The 20166-nt window shown below is 45.5% G+C and overlaps 4 protein-coding genes across 4 annotated transcripts; all 4 read left to right on the top strand.

Moving 5' to 3' along the window:
* Positions 1–783: 783 nt before the first annotated feature.
* On the top strand, positions 784–6542 carry LOC114857531 (mixed lineage kinase domain-like protein). Its single transcript, XM_029154102.3, has 11 exons — positions 784–1186; positions 1764–2205; positions 2553–2630; positions 2811–2994; positions 3169–3269; positions 4592–4724; positions 4898–4982; positions 5067–5209; positions 5732–5781; positions 5985–6125; positions 6216–6542. Exons 2-11 carry the CDS (start codon positions 1770–1772, stop codon positions 6263–6265), a joined length of 1401 nt encoding a protein of 466 aa, XP_029009935.1. The 5' UTR covers positions 784–1186; positions 1764–1769; the 3' UTR covers positions 6266–6542.
* On the top strand, positions 6416–8153 carry LOC114857354 (transmembrane emp24 domain-containing protein 6-like). Its single transcript, XM_029153743.3, has 3 exons — positions 6416–6441; positions 6963–7137; positions 7268–8153. The coding sequence occupies exons 1-3, from the start codon at positions 6416–6418 to the stop codon at positions 7493–7495; spliced, it is 429 nt and encodes a 142-aa protein (XP_029009576.1). The 3' UTR covers positions 7496–8153.
* A 292-nt stretch (positions 8154–8445) lies between these two features.
* On the top strand, positions 8446–12498 carry LOC114857529 (mixed lineage kinase domain-like protein). Its single transcript, XM_029154100.3, has 11 exons — positions 8446–8585; positions 9163–9604; positions 9953–10030; positions 10211–10394; positions 10567–10667; positions 10749–10881; positions 11055–11139; positions 11234–11376; positions 11700–11749; positions 11953–12093; positions 12184–12498. Exons 2-11 carry the CDS (start codon positions 9169–9171, stop codon positions 12231–12233), a joined length of 1401 nt encoding a protein of 466 aa, XP_029009933.1. The 5' UTR covers positions 8446–8585; positions 9163–9168; the 3' UTR covers positions 12234–12498.
* Positions 12499–12867: 369 nt separating this feature from the next.
* Positions 12868–20166, top strand: rfwd3 (ring finger and WD repeat domain 3). The gene is made up of 13 exons (XM_029154071.3): positions 12868–13056; positions 14078–14382; positions 14565–14827; positions 14982–15037; positions 15141–15338; positions 15457–15548; positions 15735–15849; positions 16140–16395; positions 16517–16667; positions 16912–17088; positions 17169–17383; positions 17889–18103; positions 18244–20166. The coding sequence occupies exons 2-13, from the start codon at positions 14078–14080 to the stop codon at positions 18385–18387; spliced, it is 2187 nt and encodes a 728-aa protein (XP_029009904.1). The 5' UTR covers positions 12868–13056; the 3' UTR covers positions 18388–20166.

Here is a 20166-nt window from a genome sequence, read left to right as displayed (position 1 = left end):
CAGTGCCTGCTCATGCTCCTGGCTGGAATCCTGCAGCTCCTCGTCCTCAGAAGACTCTTCCACACAGACTCCAGCCGCTCCAGACGCTGTGATTAAGGAATGTTTTGTACTTTATGGTATTAGAGCAGAATCACATTGTGTGGCTTCTTTAACTTGCTGCATCCAACCTGACGGAGCATCGTCAGGTCAGCGATAACCCCAGTAGTCCTGTATGGAGTTGAGTGCTGGCAGTACAGGCAGAGACAGTGTCACGGTTCACGGTGAAGGACCCACACGCACAGCTTGCATGAACTCAGGTAAGTGAGGAGTTATTCAGGCTGGTGGTCAGGCAGGCAAAGTAGGTACACAGGTAATGAAATCAAGGCAACTGTACAGACGGGGAGCAGGCAAGGCTGGGTCAGAACACGGGCCACAGCTGGTACACGGCAGGACTTACAGACATGAACGCTGGAGAGTTGGACGGGTCAATGAACAACAATCTGGCAGATAAACAGGGTGAATACTGGTGCTTAAATGCATGACCTGATTATGGACTGACTGCAGCTGGGGAGTAAAGATGAAGCAAGACCAAATGCCTATGGCAGGACAGGAAGCGGCAAAAGTAAAACAGGAACTGATGACATGTGACAAGGTAAAATCAAACTAGCACTAAGACCGGCAGGAACAAAACAGGAAATACCAAAATAAAACCGGAAAACCAGACGCGATGCTGAGACTGTGACAGACAGGAAGAGGCTCAGCAAGCTGGTTCAGAAAGCCTGGGCTGCACACTGGGGTCCATGGAGGAGGTGGTGGACAGAAGGATCCATCATGGATGTTATCATGGACCCCTCCACCCCCTGCACCACCTACACGGTGTATTACATTCCACTCGTTTGTTCTGCTGCTGTTCTGTCGTTGTTTTTATACTGGTTATATTACTATTTTTACTATTTATTGTTCTTCCATACTGCTGTACTGTTTGTCCTATTTAATGTCTCCTTGCTGCTGCTTGTGGGATGAAGTCTGTGTGCTCTGCTGCTCTGTGGTGAGTCAGGAAGGTGCACGTCTGGGTCTGAAGGGGAACTGCTGAAGAGCAACAGGAAGCTGTGAGCAGCAGGAGGAGGAGGAGGAGTTCAAATCCCCTGAAGTTAGTTTCACTTTCTCAGAACATCCACTTCAGCAGCAGCTTAACTTCCACTTAACGGTAATCGATCCTTTGATTTGATTCTTCACTCTTTGAGCCCAGTCTTGTCGCTGAGCGTTGCTGCTGTCGCCTTTCTGTGTCTTCTCCCGCTGTCGGTTCTGTGAGCTGGTTCATCATCTGCAGACTCAGCAGCTAAATCAGAGCAGTGAGTCATTTGTGTAGCAGCAGCTCAGTATGTGGGTCTCTGGTGGCTTCAGTCAGTACAAACACACACGCTTTATCTGCTACGCTTCAATCTGTTGAGTCTGACGCTGCCTTAGAGACATCTGTTTTTCCAGTCAACATGAGGAACTGGTTTAAGGAACAAGTGTCCCTGTCCTTGTTATTTGATGAACCGCACACTTGAAACCATGGAGCCAACAGCTCACAGCCTTCACCCAGTGAATAAACAGAAACTAAAGGAAATGTCCAGTGTGTTTTTTCCAGCAACATTTAATGTTACTGCAACGTTTGTAGCATTAATCTTGGATCCATAGCTTTTCAAGGTCATTTGCGTTTGGTTTACAAGTAATAAGTGAAATCTGCAGCCTTAAGATTTCTAATTGGCAGATGCTGATACTTTCTGCTTGTCTCTCAGCTGATCATGGACTTCATAGAACCCATCCTGTCCATCGCCACTCAGATCTACGAAGTGGCCGAGAACGTGAAGGCCAACAAGAAGCGCTGCCACCGGGTTTCTGAGCGAGTCAAAGCCCTGGAGTCTCTGGTGAGGTCCATCAAAAAGAGGGAGAAGCCACAAAGCGGTGGGGAGGTGGCGACGGCCCTGAGGGATCTGTCCTTCACCCTCATATCAGCCCAGAAGCTCATGGATAAATACGCCTCAGCCAAGTGGGTGGAGCGCATCCTGAAGTCCAGCAGCCACGGAGACGAGTTTGACAGCGTCAACGAGCGGCTCAACGACGCCTATCAGGTGCTGTCTGTGGCTCTGCAGGTGCAGCAGGGGGACGTGCTGTGCAAGGTGTTTGAACTGGGCTCCAGGGAGGAAGACAGGAGGGAGGACGAGGAAGAGCTGAAGAAATGTGAGAGGAGCCGCCCTGAAACTTTGTAGAGATGTAGCTGTGGAGGAGAGGACTGAAATAGGTTTGACTTGTTTGGGCGCTGGAGGGACGCATATGTAGTGAAAGCTCTTAAAGCATGTGAGGTTACTGAGCCACGTTGTTTTAGTACAAAGTTTTTATAAACAAAGTAACAGAACTGGGAATTTAGTTCTAAGAACGATTTTTTTTATTCTACTACATGTGACCAATTTGACAGGTGAACATTTTAATACATCACTTATAATCACTTGAACAGACGCCATATTCTAGGATAAAAGCTGACATGAAGCAGAAACACGGAGGCGTCAGCAGAGTTTCTTTGTCCACAGTGCTGCTGGAGTACATGAAGGCCCAGGAGGAGAAACTGGAAAGCCTCAAAAACAACGTGGAGAAGATCGTGCAGATGTGTGAGTGCATGGAAACACAAACGTGTGTTACAAGCAGCAGCAATAGAAACAGACACACTAGTAGTGAGAAGGTTAATGGACCTGGGAGCCATGAATGAGAGAACTGCAGTTCTGCCTGTAGTCCTGAAGGTGGGTCTGTGAAGGGTCACCCTCTCTCCCACTGACTCTGTGCTCCCACAGTGAACAGGCCCACGATCACCGAGGACATCAGGCTGATCAAACCCAGTGAGCTGACGTACAAACTTCCCAAAGAGCCCTTCATGACAACACCAACCTCAAAGGTCTACAAAGGAGAGTATCGCGGATTCACAGTGGCCATTAAGAGATACACGGACCTGGTGGCCACCAGCGCCGCTAGATTTCAGTTCGTATTGTTTTAATTTGCTTTGAGAATCAATTCAGTTTGTAAAACACCAGATCACAGCAATTACTTTAAGAACCAATGCTTTGCTCCAGGCTCTGTAATGAAGTGATTTAGTGACAGCTGTTTGCACACATCTGATGCCATGACAGTCACATTCATTTCTCACTCAAACAGGGAGGTGAAGCCAGTTTTTAATAAAGAAGTGCAAACTATGAAGAAGTTCGAGTCGCCCAACATCCTGCGGCTGTTTGGCATCTGTGTGGAGGATGAGGACGGTGAGTGGCCTCCATGTGTATGGAGCTAAATTGGGCCCATATATCTTGAAAGCCAAAAAAAACGATTTGAAAGAAGAACCCAGCATGTGACCACCACCGGCCACAGCCGGACAGAAGCTCTCTGACGTCCTGGGGCTCAGCTGTGGTGCAGCAGATATTCAGTACAGGAGCTCTCCCCACCCTCTCATATTAGTTAGACACATTGATTTGACATAAAAACTACTATACGATGTGCAAAATACTGTAGGTTTTAGCTAGAGTTTCCAACAAGCGTATCTAATGCTGCATTCACTTACTGTACATTTGTGGCTGAACAAAAGTAACATGTTGCAAAACTATGACACTATAAACACACTATGCTGGACAATTATTGCCCTTTAAAGAGTTTTTATAGTGGTGGGAAATTTAAAGACGTCTTGTCTTTGATGCCCACTTTGGACTGTGTGCTGGGGCGGAGAGTGAAGCGGCTGGGATGAGAATCAATTCCCCCAAGTCTGAATCTGTCGTGGTGAAGAGAGAGCTGAGCCGAAAGGCGAAGCTCTAGATTTACCCGTCAGTCTTGAGTCAGTCAGTTGAGGAGGCTCGGGCATGTGTTTCAGATGCCTCCTGGACGCCTCCCTGGGGAGGTCTTCTGGGCATGTCCCACCGGTAGGAGGCCCCAGGGAGACCCAGGACACGCTGGAGGGACTATGTCTCTCGTCTGGTCTGGGAACGCCTTGGGGTCCCACCGGAAGAGCTGGAAGAAGCGTCCAGGGAGAGGAAGTCTGGAACTCTTTGCTCAGAAAGCTGCCCCCGATAAAGCGGTTGAAGATGGATGGATGGATGGATGGATGGATGGATGGATGGATGGATGGATGGATGGATGGATGGATGGATGGATGGGTGGGTGGGTGGGTGGATGGATGGATGGATGGATGGATGGATGGATGGGTGGATGGATGGATGGATGGATGGATGGATGGATGGATGGATGGATGGATGGATGGATGGATGGATGGATGGATGGATGATGCCTATTTTATTTGAAGCAAGCCCTTAAGTAGGTAATTTAAAACTTGTAATAATTATTCCTCCAGTTCCCACAGCTCCTAAAGGCAAATGTCCATAAGACGTTTTGATAGGTCCTCTGTGTGTTAGTCCCGCCCCCACATGCCATGTTGGCCCAAAAGTCTGAACCTGAAAAGACAAGAGCTAAACCTGAAAATAAGAACTGTAAGTGAAAAAAAGACATATGGGCCCAATTTAGCTCAATAGATGTAGAGCCCACGTGACTGTGGAGCACATTTAACATAATAATTGTGTGAGTTGACATTGTGACATAGGACCCAGCCCTCAGTTCCTCATCATCATGGAGTACTGTGAGAAGGGAAGCCTTCGAGAGGTTCTGAATTCTGATACACTGTCCTGGACCATCAGAGCTCACATGTGTCTGGACGCAGCACAAGGACTTTACCGGTGAGTCTGTGGAGTCTGTTTCTTTTTGTGTTTAATTAGACAGAGCAAGGTGATTTCCACACATACGTTGATTTTCTTTCAGGGTTCTTTAAACTTGTATCGAATTAGTGTTGCTTTATATCACAGGTGGACTGATGCAGATGACTTTATATGCACCTCTTCCACTTTCTTAGACTCCACCAGACAGAAGAAAAAAGCAAAGTTCATGGATGCATCGACAGCAACAAGTTCCTGGTGGCTGAAGGCTACAGGGTCAAGGTAGTGAGCCCAGTGCATGCTGGGATTGTTTGCAGACTGTTTAATAATTTAAAAATGATTAGCCTGATATGTTTGTTTTTTTAGTTAGGAGGTTTTGAGCTGGCAAAATCAGAAACGTCACTGAAAAAGCTGCCGTGGGCCAATAAGTGCACATCACTGCATTACTCTTGTCCTGGGATTCTGCAAAGCATCAACCATGTCTACAGCAAAGAGTGTGAGATGTACAGGTACCATGACATTGTTTCATAACTTATTAATAAAGTTTTGTTCATAAAGATCTCACTAAAGCTAACAACAAACTGTCAGAAGGCATTGTATATTAATTCATTCAGTTTTATTCATACTGTCCCTCTAACCATGGCTGTTCTTGTTTCATGATGGATTTAAAGACCTCCTTACTAAACTGCAGGCAGCAGGCAGTAATTCTTCTGAAGAGTCTTTAAAAAGTCCCTCTGAAGAAGAAAGCCTCTATTAGTCATTATCACATCTTACAATGTAACTAAATTGGTTTTCTGTATTCAACCCCCCGGGGCAGCAGTGGGCTGCCATGCAGGGCGCCCAGAGCTAATGCTCCCTGAAGTGTCTTATTCAAGGACACGCCTGGAGCCCTGGTGGGTTTGAGCCTGTTAACATCAGGCACTGACTTCCCTGTCAATGAACCATGATCAAACACCCAAATGTCTGCAAAACAACTGTCAGGTCATTAAACAGTAAGAGAACCTGTCTAAGCTTAAAATGTTGTCTTTCAGCTTTGGAATCCTCATGTGGGAGATTTCAACCAGTCAGACACCGTTTAAAGGTTTGTATCTGCACACGAGTAGCACATATGCATGTTACACAGACAGAGGACGTGTGACGCAGCGAGAGTGCAGGTTCTGACTTTTGTTTGTCTGTCTTTATTCAGATTAGAACAGCTGAACAAAACATACTTTACACTTAGTCCCTGACTATTAAAATACTTAGTTTTACCTTTTTTATGATTTTTTCTTGGTCTTTCCCCAGATTGTTCTAGGAAGCAAATCTATGAGAAAGTGTACGTAGAGAAATTTCAGGAGCCACTTCCCGATGACTGTCCTGCCTCACTTAGAGAGTTGATCGATGCCTGCAGGGCCTTCGACAGCTTCCAGAGACCTTCGGCTGGAGGTAAATCATGATAAATAATGTTGTCAACTCGTGTAACGTGCTGTAGATTAAACCCTAGGTCTGAATAAAAACTATGTTTCTCTTCTGCAGTGCTGGTGGATAAACTGCGCAGTGTGGTGGCACAGTTGGAGGAGCAGTAGACTTCTTTGACCCCCTGTTCCTTTGTCAGGGTCGCATAAAAAAGCTTGGATGTGAAGCTGATGTAAAAAAAAAAAAATATTACAGCAAATAGAAACCTCAAAATTGACCTAAGTATTGTTTTGGGGATTTTACAGATTATAAAACTAGTCATGAAGCTCATGAAACTGAAAACATGGTGCTACAGAAAAACCTATAATGGTGTCAAACGAGACGTTTGGGATCAATAAATGTTTTTTATCCAATAAAATTGTCGATTTATGTTGGCTTGAAATAAGACTCGTTGCCTTTCGTTTGCATTTCCACTTTTCTACTTTTCTTCTTGGACAGAGACTTTATTTACTCTTTTGGTCAAAGATCAGGCGACGGTCAAAAAAAGTATTAATTTAATGACAAAATAGTATGAAATGTCTAAAGAACAAAAGAGAAACCTTTGGGGAGATAAGACCTATACATTTATATGGTCACAACTCAGCCCTGCGATGGACTGGCGACCTGTCCAGGTGTCCCCGCCTCTCGCCCGTGAATAGCTGGGATGAGCTCCAGTGTATGGAGTCAAATTAGGGTCACATTAGATTTGTGCATGTGTAACCAGATGCGTGTGTGCGTAAACCAGTCTGTGCGTGCGTAACCAGAGTTGTACTTGTAGACTTAGTGGGGCTTTACCATGCTTACACTTATAATTTGGGGCGTTAAAAGTACGCACAAATCATGGCTAAATTCACAAATAAAATGTCTCCGGAACCACAACAACCGGTTTGGCAGCGTCAGGGTGTTTCTGAACTTTGGTGTCATCTATGAAGGCTTTCAGGAGTCAGAGAGAGAAATGGAGGAAGAGAAGAAGGTCCTCAACAGCACGTTGACCAGCATCGAGGTAATGGTTGATGGTCAGAGGCTGCAGCAGCCTGTTTCAAAAGCATATAGATTTAACTGCAATATCAATTGTTACTACTGAATAGTTCCTGACATCACCATTAAGTGTAACTAGGACACACTGTTGATAGGAAAGCCTGCAGAGACTCCAGAATCACGTCTTCCACATGTGGCGTCATTACAACTTTGCTCGGATGAGGAAAGGGAAGGACCATCACCTCCTCCTGTCCAACCTCAGCTACGTCGGCTGCTGGTCGGCCGCTCAGTGCCTGCTCATGCTCCTGGCTGGAATCCTGCAGCTCCTCGTCCTCAGAAGACTCTTCCACACAGACTCCAGCCGCTCCAGACGCTGTGATTAAGGAATGTTTTGTACTTTATGGTATTAGAGCAGAATCACATTGTGTGGCTTCTTTAACTTGCTGCATCCAACCTGACGGAGCATCGTCAGGTCAGCGATAACCCCAGTAGTCCTGTATGGAGTTGAGTGCTGGCAGTACAGGCAGAGACAGTGTCACGGTTCACGGTGAAGGACCCACACGCACAGCTTGCATGAACTCAGGTAAGTGAGGAGTTATTCAGGCTGGTGGTCAGGCAGGCAAAGTAGGTACACAGGTAATGAAATCAAGGCAACTGTACAGACGGGGAGCAGGCAAGGCTGGGTCAGAACACGGGCCACAGCTGGTACACGGCAGGACTTACAGACATGAACGCTGGAGAGTTGGACGGGTCAATGAACAACAATCTGGCAGATAAACAGGGTGAATACTGGTGCTTAAATGCATGACCTGATTATGGACTGACTGCAGCTGGGGAGTAAAGATGAAGCAAGACCAAATGCCTATGGCAGGACAGGAAGCGGCAAAAGTAAAACAGGAACTGATGACATGTGACAAGGTAAAATCAAACTAGCACTAAGACCGGCAGGAACAAAACAGGAAATACCAAAATAAAACCGGAAAACCAGACGCGATGCTGAGACTGTGACAGACAGGAAGAGGCTCAGCAAGCTGGTTCAGAAAGCCTGGGCTGCACACTGGGGTCCATGGAGGAGGTGGTGGACAGAAGGATCCATCATGGATGTTATCATGGACCCCTCCACCCCCTGCACCACCTACACGGTGTATTACATTCCACTCGTTTGTTCTGCTGCTGTTCTGTCGTTGTTTTTATACTGGTTATATTACTATTTTTACTATTTATTGTTCTTCCATACTGCTGTACTGTTTGTCCTATTTAATGTCTCCTTGCTGCTGCTTGTGGGATGAAGTCTGTGTGCTCTGCTGCTCTGTGGTGAGTCAGGAAGGTGCACGTCTGGGTCTGAAGGGGAACTGCTGAAGAGCAACAGGAAGCTGTGAGCAGCAGGAGGAGGAGGAGGAGTTCAAATCCCCTGAAGTTAGTTTCACTTTCTCAGAACATCCACTTCAGCAGCAGCTTAACTTCCACTTAACGGTAATCGATCCTTTGATTTGATTCTTCACTCTTTGAGCCCAGTCTTGTCGCTGAGCGTTGCTGCTGTCGCCTTTCTGTGTCTTCTCCCGCTGTCGGTTCTGTGAGCTGGTTCATCATCTGCAGACTCAGCAGCTAAATCAGAGCAGTGAGTCATTTGTGTAGCAGCAGCTCAGTATGTGGGTCTCTGGTGGCTTCAGTCAGTACAAACACACACGCTTTATCTGCTACGCTTCAATCTGTTGAGTCTGACGCTGCCTTAGAGACATCTGTTTTTCCAGTCAACATGAGGAACTGGTTTAAGGAACAAGTGTCCCTGTCCTTGTTATTTGATGAACCGCACACTTGAAACCATGGAGCCAACAGCTCACAGCCTTCACCCAGTGAATAAACAGAAACTAAAGGAAATGTCCAGTGTGTTTTTTCCAGCAACATTTAATGTTACTGCAACGTTTGTAGCATTAATCTTGGATCCATAGCTTTTCAAGGTCATTTGCGTTTGGTTTACAAGTAATAAGTGAAATCTGCAGCCTTAAGATTTCTAATTGGCAGATGCTGATACTTTCTGCTTGTCTCTCAGCTGATCATGGACTTCATAGAACCCATCCTGTCCATCGCCACGCAGATCTACGAAGTGGCCGAGAACGTGAAGGCCAACAAGAAGCGCTGCCACCGGGTTTCTGAGCGAGTCAAAGCCCTGGAGTCTCTGGTGAGGTCCATCAAAAAGAGGGAGAAGCCACAAAGCGGTGGGGAGGTGGCGACGGCCCTGAGGGATCTGTCCTTCACCCTCATATCAGCCCAGAAGCTCATGGATAAATACGCCTCAGCCAAGTGGGTGGAGCGCATCCTGAAGTCCAGCAGCCACGGAGACGAGTTTGACAGCGTCAACGAGCGGCTCAACGACGCCTATCAGGTGCTGTCTGTGGCTCTGCAGGTGCAGCAGGGGGACGTGCTGTGCAAGGTGTTTGAACTGGGCTCCAGGGAGGAAGACAGGAGGGAGGACGAGGAAGAGCTGAAGAAATGTGAGAGGAGCCGCCCTGAAACTTTGTAGAGATGTAGCTGTGGAGGAGAGGACTGAAATAGGTTTGACTTGTTTGGGCGCTGGAGGGACGCATATGTAGTGAAAGCTCTTAAAGCATGTGAGGTTACTGAGCCACGTTGTTTTAGTACAAAGTTTCTAAAAACAAAGTAACAGAACTGGGAATTTAGTTCTAAGAACGATTTTTTTAAATTCTACTACATGTGACCAATTTGACAGATGAACATTTTAATACATCACTTATAATCACTTGAATAGACGCCATATTCTAGGATAAAAGCTGACATGAAGCAGAAACACGGAGGCGTCAGCAGAGTTTCTTTGTCCACAGTGCTGCTGGAGTACATGAAGGCCCAGGAGGAGAAACTGGAAAGCCTCAAAAACAACGTGGAGAAGATCGTGCAGATGTGTGAGTGCATGGAAACACAAACGTGTGTTACAAGCAGCAGCAATAGAAACAGACACACTAGTAGTGAGAAGGTTAATGGACCTGGGAGCCATGAATGAGAGAACTGCAGTTCTGCCTGTAGTCCTGAAGGTGGGTCTGTGAAGGGTCACCCTCTCTCCCACTGACTCTGTGCTCCCACAGTGAACAGGCCCACGATCACCGAGGACATCAGGCTGATCAAACCCAGTGAGCTGACGTACAAACTTCCCAAAGAGCCCTTCATGACAACACCAACCTCAAAGGTCTACAAAGGAGAGTATCGCGGATTCACAGTGGCCATTAAGAGATACACGGACCTGGTGGCCACCAGCGCCGCTAGATTTCAGTTCGTATTGTTTTAATTTGCTTTGAGAATCAATTCAGTTTGTAAAACACCAGATCACAGCAATTACTTTAAGAACCAATGCTTTGCTCCAGGCTCTGTAATGAAATGCTGTGATTTAGTGACAGCTGTTTGCACATGCCATGACAGTCACATTCATTTCTCACTCAAACAGGGAGGTGAAGCAAGTTTTTGATAAAGAAGTGCAAACTATGAAGAAGTTCGAGTCGCCCAACATCCTGCGGATGTTTGGCATCTGTGTGGAGGATGAGGACGGTGAGTGGCCTCCATGTGAAGCCCACGTGACTGTGGAGCACATTTAACATAATAATTGTGTGAGTTGACATTGTGACATAGGACCCAGCCCTCAGTTCCTCATCATCATGGAGTACTGTGAGAAGGGAAGCCTTCGAGAGGTTCTGAATTCTGATACACTGTCCTGGACCATCAGAGCTCACATGTGTCTGGACGCAGCACAAGGACTTTACCGGTGAGTCTGTGGAGTCTGTTTCTTTTTGTGTTTAATTAGACAGAGCAAGGTGATTTCCACACATACGTTGATTTTCTTTCAGGGTTCTTTAAACTTGTATCGAATTAGTGTTGCTTCATATATCAGGTGGACTGGTGCAGATGACTTTATATGCACCTCTTCCACTTTCTTAGACTCCACCAGACAGAAGAAAAAAGCAAAGTTCATGGATGCATCGACAGCAACAAGTTCCTGGTGGCTGAAGGCTACAGGGTCAAGGTAGTGAGCCCAGTGCATGCTGGGATTGTTTGCAGACTGTTTAATAATTTGAAATGATTAAATTATATTGGTGTTTGTTGTTGTTTTTTTATAGTTAGGAGGTTTTGAGCTGGCGCAAACAGAAACCTCACTGAAAAAGTTGTCAAGGGCCAATAGGAGCACATCGCTGAACTACTCTTGTCCTGAGATTCTGCAAAGCATCAACCACGCCTACAGCAAAGAATGTGAGATGTACAGGTACCATGACATTTATTTAAAACTCATTATTAAAGTTTTATTCATTAAGACCTTACTAAAGGTAAAAACACACTGTAGGAGACAAATGAGCAAACAAATGTATTCAGTTTCATTGATATTGTGCAAATTCACAACAAAGAAATAATGACTGACTCTAAACAGAAGTGTCTTTGCTCCAGCTGATTTCTACATTATATTACCTGTAAACAGGCGTTGACTTCCCTGTCAATGAACCATGATCAAACACCCAAATGTCTGCAAAACAACTGTCAGGTCATTAAACAGTAAGAGAACCTGTCTAAGCTTAAAATGTTGTCTTTCAGCTTTGGAATCCTCATGTGGGAGATTTCAACCAGTCAGACACCGTTTAAAGGTTTGTATCTGCACACAAGTAGCACATATGCATGTTACACAGACAGAGGACGTGTGACGCAGCGAGAGTGCAGGTTCTGACTTTTGTTTGTCTGTCTTTATTCAGATTAGAACAGCTGAACAAAACATACTTTACACTTAGTCCCTGACTATTAAAATACTTAGTTTTACCTTTTTTATGATTTTTTCTTGGTCTTTCCCCAGATTGTTCTAGGCAGCAAATCTATGAGAAAGTGTACGTAGAGAAATTTCAGGAGCCACTTCCCGATGACTGTCCTGCCTCACTTAGAGAGTTGATCGATGCCTGCAGGGCCTTCGACAGCTTCCAGAGACCTTCAGCTGGAGGTAAATCATGATAAATAATGTTGTCAACTCGTGTAACGTGCTGTAGATTAAACCCTAGGTCTGAATAAAAACTATGTTTCTCTTCTGCAGTGCTGGTGGATAAACTGCGCAGTGTGGTGGCACAGTTGGAGGAGCAGTAGACTTCTTTGACCCCCTGTTCCTTTGTCAGGGTCGCTTAAAAAAGCTTGGATGTGAAGCTGATGTCAAAAAAAAAAATATTACAGCAAATAGAAACCACTAAACTGACCTAAGTATTGCTTTGGGGATTTTACAGATTTAAAAACTAGTCATGAAGCTCATGAAACTGAAAAGATACAACATGGTGCTACAGCAAAACCTATAATGGTGTCAAACGAGACGTCTGGGATCAATAAATGTTTTTTATCCAATAAAATTGTTGATTCATGTTGGCCTGAAATAAGATTTGTTGCTCTTTCGTTTGCATTTCCACTTTTCTAGTTTTGTTCTTATACAGACAATTTATTCACGCTTTTTTGTCAAAGCTCAAGAAACGGTCAAAAAGAAATTAAATCATCTGACACAATACTAAGAAATGTTCTAAACACAGAAGAGAAAACTTTCATAATATGGAGCGGTGGGATAAAACCTACACATTCATATGGTCTCAGCTCAATACTACCTATTAGTAACTCGCTGGACTTGTATTCAATAAGAAATTTGCAACTCTGGTTATTGTTATCATAGATAATCGATAATTCGACGATGGTCGAGAGAGTTTCCATCTCCTCTACATACGATCTTTGGTGGTGACGTCATGACAGGGTGGGCGGGCGGAGCAAACTGGCGCTTTGAGTTTCCAACCCTGACCGCTGTCTTGGCTAAACTGATCTCCCGTTGCGAACTGTAATTACTCCAACACGCCAAGGGCCTCAAACTGGAGCCATGTTACTCCTCTGTGTGTTCACTCAGAGCGGTTGTTAAGCCTTCACTCCCAGATCGGAGGTAGGTGTTTGTCGCCGCGCTGCCATCATCCGAGTCAGCTAGCGTTAGCTGGTAGGCTAGCGGCGCTAGCGAGGCGAACAGAACAACTCTTTTTCTGAAGCGCGTGCATCAAACAGTACCGCGGTTTAAACCAGGAGCAGCTGTCTGTGCAGTGATCCCAGCAAAAGCGCAAGTTAAGACAACTACAGGAAGCCGCATCCTCACAGATGCTACCGAACGTTTAGCTCAGGCGCCCGGTGGTCACTAGGGGTTAGGTTTGAGTTGAGTCTGCCTGGCGTGATTTGTAATAAATGTGTGTTATTTGTAGTAAACGTTAGCGTTAACCGCCTTTGCCTTTGATAACCTCGTCCTCTCGTTCGGAACTTAGCGGGGAGACGACCCGCTCGGTTCCGCAGGGAGCTGTTTACAGCTTAGCTGTAGCATAATACTAAGTCACGGTAGCAGACGGCACAATTAGCTGAAGCGGTGACACGCATCTGTATGTTTCTTATTGACATCAGGGCCAGCATTGATGCTGCTGAACTATAATAGCGGCAGCTGGTTAGCACAACATGCAGGTTGAGGACTTTATGACTCACAGAGGTTTGTCTCTGCTGTTTACTACGTTCACCAGATCCTGTCTGTTGGTTTTATGTAGTTGCAACCTGAAGACAGTTTATTTTCGCAGCAATTGTACGACAGACGTTAGTTAAAGACTATGATCATGACCTTTTAATAGGTTTCTTATAGGTTTTTGCAATCATCTGAACCAATCACAAACAATCACTGTAAGAAAGCAATGCAAGTTTAAAAGTCCCAGCAGAAACTAACCAGTAAACGGAAAGTGCAACTAATAATCCTTTGATCCACTCCAGTGCTGTATTACTGGGTCATGCTCTCTTAGATTTGCTCCCAGCTGTTGATCTGCACTAGTTCAGCAGCTGGTTTTGCAGCAGATAATGTTTTGCTCCATTATTCGATTTGTGTTTATATTTAGATGAAGAATTAAACCTAGGTACATGGCCACTGTGCTGCTTTGCAGATGGAGGCCATGGAGGTCGACTCCCCTTTCGATATATTGGGTGAAGGCAGCAGACAGCCTGAGGTGAGTCCTGCAGCTGCAGGTCGTGGTGAGGACGCTAACGCGGTGCACGTCATATCAGACTCTGGTAGCAGCACAGAGGTGGATGAAGACGAGGATGATGACAACAGGAGAGATGGACAGGGAGCAACTCGGACACCTCCGAGGCTTCCTGCCACATGGGCGTTCAGTCAGAGGGCGGTGGTGGGTGGTGCTGCAACTACACAGTCCACCGCGCGAGAAGCACCCATGCGGAGGAGATTAAGGTACCGGTATATAAGATGTTTGTGTGTGTAATACATAGTATCTCTAATTCTATCCTATGTTTGTGTGTGTTAGCATACGTAATTTTCTCTGAGAGTTTCCTATATAGAATTCACACTGCTTTGCTTGTAGCTGGAGTTTATATTATGAGTTTTTTCAAATCCCCTGCCGTGTTCTTGTCCAGGCAGGGCCTCAGGGTGCACTATCCCAGCCAGACTGCAGCTCCCTCCAGAGGTTTCCCAGACTTCCTACTCCGAGCGCCTGCTGCCAGTGTGGCTGAACCAGAATCTGGCAGCACCACAGAGGTCAGCGAATCCGACGAGGAGGATGAAGCAGTGGAGAACAGGAATGATGGAGGCACACATGCAGCTGGGTTGCCTGTTGTCCCTGGTCCTCCTGCTAGTGTTTCCAGTCATCACCTGCAGCCACATGAAGCTGGGTCAACAGGTGTGTTGCTTATCGTTGTTTCTTCTAAATTACATGAAATACCTTAAATAACCATTCTGGGGTCAAGAAAACAGGTTGCTATTGTCTAGTAAGAGGCTCAGTGTGAAGGTCCTGCTTTTGTTTCATGCTTTATTGTGAATCACTTTATGTTCAGGCTCCAGTTCTGCTGCAAGTAATGAGAGGACAGAAGCTCAAAATCAGGACAGTCAGGTGACTCTCCAACATCCTTTAACTCCACTCACCACACACATTTACACTGGTTTCAGTAGATGCAGCCCTGGAGGATTTTAATTCTTGCCATCTTGATCTTTAGCCAGGTCCAGCAGTCTCAGCCTCCATCCAGTCATCTCAGAACGAGGAGGGCGAAGGCGACACCTGCACCATCTGCTTTGAGGCTTGGACGACGGCGGGTGAACACAGGCTGTCTGCTCTGCGCTGTGGACATTTATTTGGCTTCACCTGCATCCAGCGTTGGCTGAAAGCTCAAGGCCCTGCCGCTAAATGTCCACAGGTCTGTTAATAGGTTCCACGAATGTAAAGTTCAAATAAACATTTGTACATTTAAATTATGAACACATAAGTTATATAGAGGGATTTTAATTGATTCAGTTCTTGTGCTTTCTCTGCAGTGCAATAAGAAAGCGAAGCGTTCTGACATTGTGATGCTTTACGCTCCAAAGCTGCGCGCGCTGGACAACTCTGAGCAAGAGATCTTAAAGAAGTGCGTGTTGCTTTTTCACTTTTGCTGCCAATGTACTCATTGCGTAGAGGTTCAGCTAATGAGTTTAAACAAGATCTATCCCAGTTAAAACTGGAACAACAGGCGATGTAAATCTGCCCTTTTTATATTCATACAGTTTGCGAGCAGCGTGTAAAAAAACCTTCATATCTGTGTCTGTCTGTACAGGTCTCTGGAGCAGGAACAGTCTCTGAGGAGAAAGGCTGAACTGGAGTCGGCGGAGTACAAACTCAAACTGCAGGTTGTTACCAACAAATACGGACAAGTGCAGCAGGAGCTTCAGGTATCGGTGTCATTTGTTTACAACGTACTCCAGTTTCCCTACAGTCATGATTTTATACATTGCTCTGAGTATGATTGTTTTAATTGGAATTGACTATTTTTTTGTAATTTGGTCAGTTAATGATTTGAATTATAAATATCCTTTATGAAATCCTGATCCTGCTAGATTATGTAATTACTTTGTGAATTTGTTATATTTAGTTAAACTGCAATTGCATTTAGAATACAATAAACTGAATATATCATATACTATATTTGAATTTAGTTAAATCCTGCTCCCCTGGTTTTCAGGAGCTGAGATCACTGATGGCCCAGACTGGTAGAAGCTCAGCTGCCCCTTCTTCATCCTCCTCCACCTCTTCCTCTGGGTCCAACCCCATCCTCCTCAGTCTCTCTCAGAGAGCTGACGGCTCTGGGACGGGCCAATACAGCTTCTTTAAGGCAGTTCTGGTGTCTCAGGCTGGAGGCTGCAGGGTGTTGTCGTACTGTGAAACGTTGAGTTGCCTGCTGGCCTCACAGCCTTCCCCTCACTCCACACTGGTGCCTGGTGAGTCACAACAATAATATATCCTGTGTCTTTATTCAAAAGCGCCACCTTCAGGCTAGTGATGTGCTTCAACCACAGGGACTAGCAGGTTGTTTAGGTTATATCATTGTTCTTTTCTTAGGTTGTGGGGTGAAGAAGGTGAGTGTGGCGACAATGAAGGCGAGTCAGTATGTTCCCATCCACAGCAAACAGATCAGAGGTCTGTCCTTCAATCGACAAAACGACAGCCTGCTCCTGTCTGCTGCGCTGGACAACACCATCAAACTGACGAGGTTGATGCTGACATCATAGCGTTAAATGCATATGGATGTCATAGGGACAGCTGGAGTGACTGTGTGTGTGTGTGTGTGTGTGTGTGTGTGTGTGTGTGTGTGTGTGTGTGTGTGTGTGTGTGTGTGTGTGTGTGTGTGTGTGTGTGTGTGTGTGTGTGTGTGTGTGTGTGTGTGTGTGTGTGTGTGTGTGTGTGTGTGTGTGTGTGTGTGTGTGTGTGTGTGTGTGTGTGTGTGTGTGTTGCAGTCTGCTGACCAACACCGTGGTTCAGACCTATAACACAGGTAAACCAGTGTGGAGCTGCTGCTGGTGCTTGGATAACCATAACTACGTCTACGCTGGTCTGAGCAACGGCTCTGTGCTCGTCTACGACACCAGAGACACCAGCACACACGTCCAAGAGCTGCAGCCACTTCGCTCTAGGTACACAACACTTACATCCTGCCCCTGCTGAGGAGAAACATTTGAGCTGTTCAGACTGTCACATGGAACCATGTTTCCAGGTGTCCAGTGGCGTCTCTGTGCTACGTTCCCCGGGCGGCGTCCAGCTCGTTTCCCTGTGGCGGGCTGATAGCCGGTTCTCTGGAAGGCGGGTGTTTCTGGGAGCAAGTCAGTGAGACCACGTACCGACCGCATGTGCTGCCCCTGGAGGCGTCCGGCTGTACAGACATCCAGGTGGAGACGGAGAGTCGACACTGTCTGGTCACATATCGACCAGGTAAGATCCCCCACAGGTAAAGCTGGGCTGACGGGTTCCGAAGACCAGTATTATACCAGTGGCCAGTATATTAGAACAACAGACTTCTCTGGAACAGATCGTTGTGACATCTGTCACAGAAAACGCCTCAGATTCATAAACATGTAGTTGAGGGAGGACGAGCATAAACACAGGTGTTATCAATGCTCTAGGGCCAGAAGTCTGCTTCACAGATTTTAGTAAAATCTAGGATGCCAGAAGGGACAATGTGCCACAGAGTCACAGCCAGTTGAACCTGACAGTCTGTTGTTACATAAAGATTCTTCTTACCATGAGATTTAAATGCCTGGAGCAACAGATTAAACACTTCACTTAGTGTCATGTGTAGGTTGTTGTCAGTGCGAGAAGGATCCTGGTGACTAACATTTGACTTGAAACAATTTCTCAAAATCATTTGTTTATTTCCAGGTTTATTGACTAATCTGTATAAAGTCTAATTGTAAGGTGGTGACTTGTGTCTCTTCAGGGCGCTCCAACCCGTTTCTGCGTTGTGTCCTGATGGCTCTGAACCGAGCGCCTCAGCAGGACTCCAGTCAGACGCCCAGCTGCTCCTGCTCTCCCGTGCAGACGTTCAGCGCCGGCTCATCCTGCAAACTGCTCACAAAGAACGCTGTCTTCAGGAGCCCAGATGGAAGAGGGACGCTGGTCTGTGCTGGGGACGAGGCCACCAACTCTACCATGGTGTGTACTAATATATTTATTATTTTTATGTTCATATTTAGTCTTTAAATCTAAAATAAATAAATGTAGAGTTTTTTTTTTATTAAGTTAGAAAGTCATTTTAATCCCCATCTCTTCCTCCTCTTTCCCATCTTCCTCAGGTGTGGGATGCAGGCAGCGGCTCCTTCTTGCAGAAGCTCCCTGCCGACCTGCCGGTGTTGGACATTAGCCCGTTCTCACTGAACGGTGAGCACTACCTGGCTTCACTGACTGAGAAGATGCTGAAGCTCTACAGGTGGGAGTAGACGTGCAGGCTTTTGTCTGGGGTGTGTGGGTTCAACATGCACAGTCCCACAGAGCACATGGAGATGACACAGACTGTGTTGGACATAAAATGCTGCTAATCTTTCTAGTTTATCACATTCTGAACATTGATTACAGGGATTCTTTAACCTGTGGCAAAAGGTTTTTTTTTTGCATTATCACCTTTTTTATTTTTTATTTTCAGTTTTTAAACCATGCACAGACATTAATACGTCTGGTGCCCTGCACACAAAGCCAGTACAAGTGAACCTCACCTCAGCCTCTCTCCTGCTGGCAGCTGTGAGCTGGTGTTTCTGATGAATGTGTAGTTTTTAAAGGAAATGGATCAACTCATCAGTGTCTTTGTATAAATCATACCATGTTTACATTAGTGGCCGTTTTAATGCTGCGTGGGTCTACACATTTCTGTACAATACAAATTCAGGCACACAAACTTGTGAATCGTCTAATGCATCGGTTTACCAGAAGAATTACAAGTTCCAGGTCAGAATCTGTGCCGTCGCTCGTCCACCAGAGAGCGCTGCACAAAAACTGTTCACTGTGATGGATAACACACATAAGCAGAAACCAGTGGCTGCCTGTGAAGGTTGATTTCCTTTGGTATGTGGTTGTGAACTGGTGGCCGTTGGATGCTGGGGTTTTGCTGGAGGACGCAGTTGGTCTTAAAACAACCGTCAGTTGCACAGATGAACGTAGAACATGTTTAATGATGTGATTGCTGGTCTTGTTAGTACTGACATTTTCATGTTCAGACCCATTGTAAATACTCTGGGACAAGAATCACTGTCTTTGTTTAGTGCAGAATTACATTAACAAGGTGAATGTGATGTTAATAAGAAGCTTGTGCCTCCTGGTTAGTGGATGTCTTCAAATGTCGCTGCCAACGTCTCTGGTTTATGTTCGTCCTCCCACTGCTCAGCAGAGAGACACAAAGAGATGATTCTGCACCGACGGTTGATTTAATTAACTTGGAGCGAGCGTCACATTAGCGGCAGAGAAAGTTTCAGCAAACAGAGAAATCCAGAGTGGCTCCATCACATCCATTAACAAGAACATTCATGCTTTCACACAAGCAAATACATTTTACTGCTCAGGTTTTTCTCTCTGCAGTTTAAAGACACTTGTTCTCAAAAGTAAAGATAGTTTTTACGTCACCACTGACCTTGTGGACTTGTTCATTCCAGTCAGCCTGTTGTCACTTCAGCGTGTGAAGATCCTGCTGCAGTCTTACAGTATCGTTCTTATTTTAAAGTCCATATTTCTCAGTATAATCATCAGCAGCTTCATACCTGAAACCTAGTTTAGTTAAAGACAACTCGGTGTTCAGTTTATGTTTATAAGCACCAGCAGTATCTTTTTTTCATTGTTTGTTCCGATCATCTTTTCCTCTGTGACCTTGGCCGTCAGAGGTCCACAGGAAAACATCCAGCTAATAGAAGATGCTCAGTTTTGCCTGTTTGGGGGATGCCTTCAAATGAACCCAGCTGCAGGAACCAGCTACAAGCAGTCTCACTGAGTGTTTCAACAAGTTTTAATTTCTGCCCATGTTCAGTGTGAACATCATTTATTGATCTATCCATCAGCTCTTGTTTCTCCTCCTGACTCAACAGTAAGTGCCAAAGGACTCTGCTCCTGTTGTACATTTCTTTTTCTCGTTTTTCTTAACTTCTTTGTGTGTACATTTGCTACTGTTTGTGTACAACTTTAAAATAAATGTAAAATAAATAAACTAAATAAATCTGAGACCTTTTTTTAAACAC

Source organism: Betta splendens, chromosome 6 (assembly GCF_900634795.4).
Source record: "Betta splendens chromosome 6, fBetSpl5.4, whole genome shotgun sequence".
NCBI lineage: Eukaryota > Metazoa > Chordata > Actinopteri > Anabantiformes > Osphronemidae > Betta > Betta splendens.
This window is presented reverse-complemented; position numbering and strand designations above follow the sequence as displayed.

What these genes read in the sequence shown, in the direction of transcription:
- LOC114857529 (XM_029154100.3), top strand. Translation starts at nt 9,169, where the DNA reads ATGGACTTCATAGAACCCATCCTGTCCATCGCCACGCAGATCTACGAA. An exon ending in AAAGAATGTGAGATGTACAG is followed by an intron (nt 11,377 to 11,699) that starts GTACCATGACAT and finishes GTTGTCTTTCAG; the next exon opens with CTTTGGAATCCTCATGTGGG. An exon ending in CAGTCAGACACCGTTTAAAG is followed by an intron (nt 11,750 to 11,952) that starts GTTTGTATCTGC and finishes GTCTTTCCCCAG; the next exon opens with ATTGTTCTAGGCAGCAAATC.
- rfwd3 (XM_029154071.3), top strand. Translation starts at nt 14,078, where the DNA reads ATGGAGGCCATGGAGGTCGACTCCCCTTTCGATATATTGGGTGAAGGC. An exon ending in ACATGAAGCTGGGTCAACAG is followed by an intron (nt 14,828 to 14,981) that starts GTGTGTTGCTTA and finishes CTTTATGTTCAG; the next exon opens with GCTCCAGTTCTGCTGCAAGT. An exon ending in TCACTCCACACTGGTGCCTG is followed by an intron (nt 16,396 to 16,516) that starts GTGAGTCACAAC and finishes TTCTTTTCTTAG; the next exon opens with GTTGTGGGGTGAAGAAGGTG.
- LOC114857531 (XM_029154102.3), top strand. Translation starts at nt 1,770, where the DNA reads ATGGACTTCATAGAACCCATCCTGTCCATCGCCACTCAGATCTACGAA. An exon ending in CGAGGAAGAGCTGAAGAAAT is followed by an intron (nt 2,206 to 2,552) that starts GTGAGAGGAGCC and finishes CTTTGTCCACAG; the next exon opens with TGCTGCTGGAGTACATGAAG. An exon ending in ACCAGCGCCGCTAGATTTCA is followed by an intron (nt 2,995 to 3,168) that starts GTTCGTATTGTT and finishes TCACTCAAACAG; the next exon opens with GGAGGTGAAGCCAGTTTTTA.
- LOC114857354 (XM_029153743.3), top strand. Translation starts at nt 6,416, where the DNA reads ATGAAGCTCATGAAACTGAAAACATG. An exon ending in CTCATGAAACTGAAAACATG is followed by an intron (nt 6,442 to 6,962) that starts GTGCTACAGAAA and finishes GGGCGTTAAAAG; the next exon opens with TACGCACAAATCATGGCTAA. An exon ending in GCACGTTGACCAGCATCGAG is followed by an intron (nt 7,138 to 7,267) that starts GTAATGGTTGAT and finishes CACTGTTGATAG; the next exon opens with GAAAGCCTGCAGAGACTCCA.